The following is a 10,056-nucleotide window of genomic DNA, read 5'->3' on the forward strand; positions in this document are numbered from 1 at the left end:
TTTATCCAGATTGAACTCCATCTGCCATTTTTCAGCCCATTGACCCATTTGATCAAGATCCCTTTGTAATCTTAGAAAGCCTTCTTCACTGTCTACTATGCCACCAATTTTGGTGTTTTCCGCAAACTTACTAACCATGCCTTCTGTATTCTCATCCAAATCGTTTATATAAATGAGAAACAAAAAAAGACCCAAAACCGATCCCTGTGGAACACTGCTGGTGACAGCCCTCCAACATCACTCTCTGTCTCTTGCCATTAAGCCAATAATGTATCCAATTGGCAAGGTCACCCTGAATCCCATGTGACCTATCATTACAATTTAGTCTACCATGAGAAACCTTGTCAAAGGCTTTGCTAAAATCCAAATAAACAACATCTGCTGCTCTAGTTGAGCTTAACAGTGTTGTTGCTGAAGGTGTCAGCTGTGGCTTAGTGGGTTAGTGCATGTATTCAGAAGACTGGGAGTTTGAAGCAGAGCAGCAGTATTCTCCCCAGTGTAGAGACTGATATATACAGTATCCTTCAAACAACATGACTGAAACAAATTCACTTTCTCTTACTTGTTCATTCACAGGTTATGTGTGTCTCTGACAAGGGCAGTATATATTGCACTTGGGATGGTGGTGTGAGTCACCATTTTGGACTACTGCAGCCCATATGGTGAAGGTCCTGTGTCAGTGCAGCTAGAAATGGAAACCCAGGTTTTTGACACCATGATAATGAAGCAGTGGGGATCTATTAGCAAGTCTGGATGGTGTGAGACTTGGAAAGGGACCTTGCGAGTGGTGATATTCCTATGAGCCAGGAAAGTGCTGCTGAAGGAAGCTTGCTGAGTTGTGCAGTGCACTTTTTAAATGGTATACACTTGTGCTACTGTGTATTGGAGAGAGTGAATGATTAAGGCAGTACATGGAATGGTTCTGAAAGAATGGATGTTGAAGTTCCATTCATTCTGTTGATATCACACTTAGTCGATGGGTCATGACTGTGGGTTCTACACTAGCCTTCAAAGGGAACAGTTGTAGGCAGGGGATGTCATGTTCAACCATTTTATTGGAATGTTCCAAAAAATGAAGAGTGTTGTATGTCTCAGAGAGACGGGGAGGGGGATTGGTTTTATTGGAGGTAGAAAGCAATGAAGGTAAAATGAGCCAGTAATTTAAATGGAAATCCTGATGGAGAGAAGAACAGAACTACTTCAACTTCTCTCACTCATTCTCCTCCCATTCCCCAGCATCCTGTATCCCCACTTTCCTGCTGTCTCACGTCCTCAATTTCACCTTCGCCACATCCTCCCTCCATGCCCTGTAGCCTCACTCCCCTCGTGTCTTCACTCACCCCCTCCATGTCCTCGTTACCCCTCGCATCTTCATTTTGCAACCCCACCATCCCACATCCCCACTCGCCACCCCCCGGCCATAATTGCAGCTGTCAGCAGACACTGCTATACGTGAGCAGAGGTGAAAAGATTCTTGATAAGGAAGTGGGCAGAAGGTTATCGAGTAGGCAGGAATGTGGAGTAATCAGATCAGCCATGATCTTATTGACTGGAGGAGTTAACTTGAGAGGCCAAACTGTGTATTCTGGTCCTACCTCATTATGTTCACATCTATTCTCCATTCAAAACACTGCCAAGTGACGTAGGGAAGTTTATTATTGAAGCAGTTGAAGATATTTGGCCCTAGGACACTCTCCTAAGCAACTTCAGCAGAGATGTACTGGGAATGAGATAGTTGATGTCTAACAATGGTATGAATTGAGTCAGTACCAAATTTACAGATTCCCATTCACATTAGAGCTCCTTATTGCTGCAGTCAGTCAAATGCTACCTTATTGTCAAGAGTAGTCACTCGTAACCCTCCCAGAATTCAGCATTTTTGACCATGTTAGGACCAAGACTAGAATGAAGTCAGGAGCTGAGAAGCCCATCATAGATTTTTCTCTCATTTTAGTTATTTTACCATCTGCCACCCAGCTGACTGAAATATCCTTCAGAACTGTTCCAACTCAGTCAGTAATGATGCTGCCAAGTTACTATTGGTTATGGACATTGAAGTCCCTCTACAGAGTACATTTTGTACCCCGGCTACCTTCAATGCTTTTTGCAAGTGATGCTCAACATGGAGGAATACTGATTCATCAGCTGCGGGAGGCAGATGGGGTAGTTGTGGAGGGAGGGGTGGAATTTTGCACTAACCAGCAAGAGGTTGCCTTGCTTGTGTTTGACCTGATGCCAAGGCAACTCCCTTCCTACCATGCACTGCTGTGCCACCACCCAACAGTGGAACAGGATGTTCCCAGGGATGGTGCTAGAGGAGTCTGGACTGAAAGGATAACTTCTTTCAGGCTCCTCTAAGACTCGTCTGTGGGACAGTGCTTCCAATTTTAGCACAAGTCTCTAGATGTCAGTGAAAAAGACATTGCAGGGTCTACTGGACTAGGTTTGCCTTTGATATGTCAAATGTTGTTGGGTGTATCAATGCCAGTTCTGATTTTCTTCTCATTTTTCATAGCAATTTGATACAAATGAATGGTTTGGTAGGCATTTCAGAGATCAGTTAAGAATCAAACACATTGCTTTGGTCTGGAGTCTTGAAAAACTGCAGATTTTCTTCCCTGAAGAGTATTGGTAAACTAGCTCTATTTTCATGATAATATGCTAACCTCATGGCCACCATAGTTGATGTTACTTTTAATTTATTGTGAATTTATTTAATAAGTTTAATTCAAATTCATCAGCTACCTTGGATTTGAATTTACATCTCCATTACTGTACTAGGTTTGACTCCAATGTACTTTGTTAGTCCAGGCCTGTGAGTTATTTGTCCAGCAACGTGACGACAGTACCACTTTACCCAAATAAGATCACTTCTCCTGTATTGTTCATGGAACTCAGCTTTGTGCAAATTAGCTGCTGTGTTTCCTACATTTGAACTGCAACTACACTTCAGATTTCATTGATCCTGATCTCAAGTAAATACTTTATGTAAATATCATCTTTCTGACAATGCCCTCCTGTTGTTTCAAAAATCTTTGCTAGTGAATTATTTCTTTCTTCTAACGTTTACACACTAGGATATACTCTAGCATAGTGGGCCAAATGGCATTTTCATGTGCAATTCACACTGGATTATATCGTACATCTTTTTGCAAAATTGAAGCAATATATAGCGATCTATAACATTAATGCCACAGATGTGTTATCATTAATCTCAGAGTCTAAACAGCACCATTTCCATTCACCCTGCACGACTACTTTACAACTTAGTAAAATCATATGCATTTTCTACCAGTTAAAGTTGGGGAAAGGGATGACAAATTTTTGAGTGTAGTGATTTGATAAGAGTGGAATTGTCTGATAGATGAGGTGGTCCATTTCAGTCGATTATTTCGAAATGAAAATGGTTCATTCATTCCCTGATCCCAGCAGGTTGTCTGAAAGGCATCATCCTTTCAGGAAGTAGTTGGATACTAGTCTGTACTCGTGCAGCTGCTGCTGAATAAGACAACAGTAATGTTACAGATTTGCTGGTTTTTTTTGGTTACTGCACTTGGTCTTATATTTAAATCTGTTGTTGAATTTGAGGATTCTGAAGAGAAAGGTGTGTTGCTGGAGCATTTCCTCTTTCTTGTATCAAAACAAATGCAAGGATACAAAATTTCAAATGATCACAACATTGTGTACCACAGGAGAAAAGGGTGCTTATTGGTTCATAAGTCAACTTTCATTGGCATTACCATAGAGAAATCAATGGACAGATATGGGCTCCCCAAAATAATGGGTCATTCAAAAAGGCACAACAATATATTCTTTGTCTGCAGAGAACAAGTCCCTAAACATGAATGTATGTTGCTTCTAGCAAGTGTAAATAAGCATGCAAACATTATTAGCTGAACTGATCACCTTAAGTTGATTATTTGTGCAGGTGGACGCACACTCAGGATTCATTTTCTTCTGTATTATAAATTGTTGTGATCTTTGAAAGTTGGCATTCTTACCTTTGCCCTGATGAGTGCAAGGCAAAAAACTTGGCAACATTTCTCTTTTTTTCAGTACTGTTCAAGTTTATATTTATTTGTTCCAAATGTCAGCAATGCCAACAATAGCCTTCACACCCATTTTCCCAGTGTTCACCATGTACAAAGCCGTTGAGCCATTGGCAACCCTTTCAGGTATTTGACCTGCTCCTGAAGCTAATATAATAAATAATGAGAGTTTGAGAATCTCCTTTAAAAAAGAATGCTCATTTAGAAACTTAATCAACCTACAGCCATTCTTAACATCAATAAGCAAATCTTAAAATATCTTAACACCTCTTAATCTTGTACAAATAATCAAAAAGTCATTGAAAAACCACATCAAATAAAGAATAGCTTATCACAAGATGAGAATGTCATTCACAGAATAGAATCCCTACAGTGTGGAAACAGGCTATTCGGGCCAACAAGTCCACACTGACTCTTCGAACAGCATCCCACCCAGACTCACCCCCCTACCCAATCCCTGTAACCCTGCATTTCCCATGGCTAATCCACCTAACCGGCACATCTTTGGACTGTGGAGGAAACTGGAGCATCTGGAGGAAACCCATGCAGACACAGGAAGAATGTGCAAACCCCACACAGACAGTCAGCCGAGGCTGGAATTGAACCTGGGTCATACCCCTTCAAGTTATCGAAACAGACCACTAGTGAGCTGAATCCATTGCTATTCGAGATTGGCTCAGCCAAGTATTGATTATTAGGCCAATGGGAAATCAAATGTACAGCCTTGTGTTCAAAATGCTTCTGTAAGGGAGACCAAGTAAGGGGCATGTGAATGGCAGTAGCAAGAGCTTTTAAACTGAACTGTCAGCAGTTCTCAACTCCTCATCAGGCTTCTCCCAAGGCTCACAAACTGACCAGTATGTATCACTGGACCTGGAATTTGCTGGTTTTTCCATCTAAGTTCAGTTGGAAAAGGAACATGGAAGACAGGAAATTGGTTGGAGTGCAGGATTGGTACTTGTTGGAATCAAGTGGTTTGTTTGGAGAACACAGCTAGAAGTTGCCGGAACTAATTAAACAATCATCATTTTCTCGCATGTATTTTTACATCTAAACTTGAAACAAAAAGGTTTCGTGAACTGATGGTTTTTGAAATTTGCTATTACCAATATGGTCATTGACAGTTTAATTCAAATAAGCTTTATGCAATAAATAAACATCTCTTATGAAGCTCATAAACATGTCTTATCTTCCTCTGAGGAAATGGCATAGAGTCATACAGCATGGAAACAGACCCTTCGGCCCAACTCATTCATGCTGACCAGATTTCCTAAACTGAACTAGTTCTCCCGCATTTGGTCTGTATCCCTGTATCTTTCCTATTCATGTACCTGTTCAAATGCCTTTTAAATGTTGTAATTGTACCATTTCCTTTTGCAGCTCGTTTTCATATACGCACCCCACTCTGTGTGAAAATTTTACCCCTCAGGACCCTTCTAAATTCTGCCCCTCTCACCTTAAACCTATGCCGTTTGATTTTGGACTCCTATGCCCTGGAGGAAAGACCTTGGTTATTCACCTTATCTATGCCCCTCATGATTTTATAAAGATCTATAAGGTCAGCCCTCAGCCTCCCATACCCTAGGGATATCCAGCATATCCAGCCTCACCTTATAACTCAGACCTTCCAGTCTCAGTAAAATCCTTGTAAGTCCTTTTTGCATCCTTTCCAGTTCATCCGTCGTGTACCTGCAGTTTCTAAATATACTCCTGTGCAAGCTAATTTATTCCTAAATAGTGGAGATGTGAGTGCATGAACTGGCCTGATTTTGACTCCCTCTGATTCTGCCATTGTTTCCAAGTAGAGGCTGGTGCTTTAGTAATTAGTGGCAATGTCCAAACTGCAAGCCCTTCATATTTCTCATTAAGAGATTAGTTAACGTTTTGTCCGTCTATTTAGTTTTCTTGATGTGAAATTTAAATAATTGGTCATTATTAAATAATTGCCATTATCATGGTGAGACAAAATGCATGAAACAAAACTGACATGATCAATTCAGAGCATCAATCTGGGTCTACTGGTGTTAACTGATCTTCCCTACACTGTCAGACTCATTAGGCTAGGTTTGACAAATTCACCATAGATCCTATGAGCAGGCAGTATTATTAACTTCCCCTCCAAAATTCCCACTCAGCATTCCTGGTGCCACAACCCCAGTAGCTGGAGCGTGGAATTGTAACACCTTCACAATTGTGCATCTTGAATGAAGTGCTGGAAGTCAGGTGAGTTGGGAGAATCATAATCTCTAAAAATCAAACTTCATTAATTTGGGGAACATAGATGTAATTCCAAGATGGTATGTTGCCTCCTTGGTGTCAGTGACAAAGGTGAACAACCAGAGGTCGTAGTTCACATTGGTACAATGACAGAGGAGTTCTGGTCCTTCAGTCAGAATTTAGGGAGGTAGATAGAAAATGAGCAAGTAGGAGCTCAGATGTAGTAATCTGGTAGATGGTAAAGTCACCACATTGATAGATAAGTTTACGGATGACTTGAAGATCCGCTGGGTGGTTGACAGTGAAGAAGAAAGTCTTAGGTCACAAGTGGATACAGACAGATCAGTCAAATGGGCAGATCAGCGGCAAATGGACTTTAACCCTGATAAGTGTGGGGTGATGCACTTTGCAAGAAGGAACAAGACAAGGGAATACTCAGCGAATGGCAAGACACTAGGAAGCTCAGAGGAACTGAGGGATCTTGGGGTGCTTGTTCACAGATCCCTGAAGGCAGCAGGACAGGTTAATAGGGTAGTTAGGAAGGCATGTTGGACACTTGCCTTTTTCAGCCATGGCATAAATTATAAGAGCAGGGAAGTTGTGTTGGAACTGTACAGGACTTGGGGCAGGCCACCACTGGATTACTGTGTGCAATGAAGAGAGTATAAAATAGACTTAGAAGAATGTTTCTAGGAATAAAAAGTTTCAGAAGTCATGAGGTTTATTTGGAGAGCCAGTGCAAACATAATGGTCAACCTTCTATAGGAAGGATGTTGATAAACTTGAGAGAGTGCAGAAAAGATTTACAGGGATAAAGTTTTGGCAAAGATCTGTAGCTCGGGCTGTGGGGGAGGTTGTTGACTTGCTCGCCAAACTGGCTTGTTCTCCTTAAGACGTTTCGTCACCATGCTAGGTGACATCATCAGTGGAGTCTCCGATGAAACGGTGTTATTCTACTCCACTTGGAATTTATACTGTCCGGTCCGTTATGGTGAGTACTGTCATTTCCGGTTTTGATCTGTATGGGTTTGTATATGGGGTCCAATTCTATGTATTTGTTGATTGCATTAAGGGTGGAGAACCATGCCTCTAGGAATTCCCGTGCGGTGTCTATGTTTGGCTTGGGTTACTATGGTTACCTTGTCCCAGTTAAACTGATGGCCTTCATTGTCTGAGTGTACTGATATTAAGGAGAGTTTGTCGTGTCGTTTTGCTGTTAGTTGACGTTCATGTATTCTGGTGGCTAGTTTCCTTCCTGTCTGTCTGATGTGATGTTTGTGGCAGTCATTGCATGGTATTTTGTAAACCACATTGGTTCTGCATGTTGTGGGAATGGGGTCTTTAATCCCTGTAAGTGTTTGCTGTGGAGTGGCTGTGGGCTTGTGAGCCAATATGATTCCTACTGGTCTTATGAGTCTTGCTGTCAGTTTTGATATGTTCTTGAGATAGGGCAGTGTGGCCAGTGTGTTAGGGCGTACTGTGTCCTCCTGCACTTCTGCACTGTAATAATTCTGTGATTCTGTAACTTCCCAAATCGGTCCCCTAGTTTAACACACCAGACCTTACTGTATTTAAACATGGAATAGTGATAAAATTCTTTTAGTTCTTTTAAAATTATCTTTTTAATAAAAGATAGTCCATATTTTTAAATTAAGCCTCACTTATAGGTTTTCTAATTCTTGTAAAATGAATTTTTCTCGTCCATAAAGCAGTTACAGACATATGTACATATGAGTGTATAAATGAATATGGAATATAAATACATTTTCTATATATAGTGAAAGTTCTGACAAACTGTTATTGACCTGAAATGTTAACTGTTTTTCTCTCTCTACAGATCTACCTGATCTGCTCAATATTTCTACTAGCTTGTTTTCATTCCAGATTTCTAAAAGCTGCAGTATTTTATTTTTTATTGATATGTGCATCTTGTTGAGTAGAATAACCAATTGATAATTCCGTCTGTGGTGGTGTTTTATTCAGTGTTCCTCCACATGTGGCAAGGGCCTGCAGTCACGGGTGGTTCAGTGTATGCATAGAGTCACTGGTCGCCATGGCAATGAATGTCCAACCTTAAGCAAACCACCAGCTTACAAACAATGCCAGCAGAAACCCTGCAATGGAAACATCAACATCAACACAATCACCTCACCCAGCCTTGGTGAGTGTCATTCCTCCTCTTTTACATAAACCATGGATTGTGGACCAACCAAAATCCCAACAGGCCAGGAGGCACAAGGGGCTTAGTACTGATGTATAGAATATCAGATCTGCAGCCCAGAGCAAAGACAAAACTATTGTCGGAATGGGCTTGTATGTATACAAATGCAGACTGTGATTGGGATGGGTTTGGAAATATATAAATATTAACTATGGTTTTGATGGGTTTATGTATGTATAAATACTGACTGTAGTCTTGATGGGTTTGTGTATATCTAAATACTGACTATGATTGGGATGGGTTGTGCGTATCTAAATACTGACTAGTTTGGAAGGGTGGTGTATGAATGAGCACAGACTTGGATCAAGACAGGTTTGTGTATATATTGAGCCAAACTGTAATCAGGATGCAGAAATATAGACTGTGATTGGGTCTGGCTAAGTCTCTGTATATTTGGAGCACTCATCCTTACAATTCTGCAGAGGCTGGAGGATAATTGGAACATTCAAAACTGAGATCAGCAGATTATTTTTTATTCATTGAGGGGCTCAAGGGAAATGGAGCAAAGCCAGGGAAATGGGAATTGAGCTATAGAACAGCTTGTGTTCAATATTGGATAGTTTGGTGAAGATAGTAACTGTAAACTGTTGTTGTCCATGAAGACCACCTTGTAACAGTCTGTCTTGATCTGCCAGCTGCCTTGACATACAAGTGTACGGGAGATCGGTGGACAGTATACTGCAGGGTAATCCGAGAGAAGAACCTGTGTCAGGACATGCGATGGTACCAGCGCTGCTGCCAAACTTGCAGAGACTTCTACGCAAACAAGCAACACCATGGTAGCTAATCACAGGTTTTACTGCAGCGTCAGATAATTTAAGAGGAGCTTCAACTCTGCCTGAACCTGAGCAGAACTGATAATTTCTAAATAATTTCTAAAACTGGAAGAGAACAATGTTCGGATATGCTGTGGACTCCACCCAACAGTTACCCACAGTCTGCACGAGATCTCTGCAGTTTTGGATTGTGCTGCATTAAACAGCTTCAGAAACCAAAATAGTGACACTTTCAAGAACTGCTCCCTGTGAACTCCCTTTGGTTCTGCATTTACCTATTACTGCAACATTAGCAGCCTGACTAACATCAGTGGGGAAGAAAAACTTAAGCACTAGCCTCCTTTTTGTTCAAGAAAAAGATGTTTATAATCTCTCACTGCATGTTTTTGCGGAATTAATATTATGGACTTGAATTGGTTTCTGAAACAAAAGCAAAGAACAATGAAGGAACTGGAGAATCGTCCCTTCAGTAGACAGGTCAGGAGATGTGTTTAAATCCCAACCCACTGCTTTTATTTCATTCCTGTCATTCCAGATTATATTAATAATTATTTCCGTCCAGAGTATTGATCAAACCACTTGACGAACAAATTTGTAACTTGATAGCTTCTTTTATAGCAACTTGAGTATTTACAGTTTTTTTAAGCAATACAAAGGCAAACTTGAATGGTGCTGTTTAACCTTTTCACTGCTGTTCTAGCTTTGGGGTCAATCTTCCCGTAATTGTGATGGATGCCTGTTTGAGAAAGACAGGCAAAGGATACTAAGCATTTAACACTGGTGGTAAGTCAAG

General features: G+C 40.9%; 1 protein-coding gene across 1 annotated transcript in view; it reads left to right on the top strand.

Annotated features, from left to right (window-relative positions):
- adamts17 (ADAM metallopeptidase with thrombospondin type 1 motif, 17) overlaps positions 1-9,557 on the top strand; it is a 401,456-nt gene extending 391,899 nt beyond the window's left edge. Inside the window, exons 20-21 of the mRNA XM_048615713.1 lie at positions 8,250-8,427; positions 9,123-9,557. Coding sequence (XP_048471670.1) covers positions 8,250-8,427; positions 9,123-9,274 — 330 coding nt within the window. The 3' untranslated portion in view covers positions 9,275-9,557. The remainder of the gene's footprint in view (positions 1-8,249; positions 8,428-9,122) is intronic.
- The last annotated feature ends 499 nt before the right edge of the window (positions 9,558-10,056 follow it).

This window comes from Rhincodon typus, chromosome 33 (genome assembly GCF_021869965.1).
Source record: "Rhincodon typus isolate 14 chromosome 33, sRhiTyp1.1, whole genome shotgun sequence".
Lineage (NCBI taxonomy): Eukaryota > Metazoa > Chordata > Chondrichthyes > Orectolobiformes > Rhincodontidae > Rhincodon > Rhincodon typus.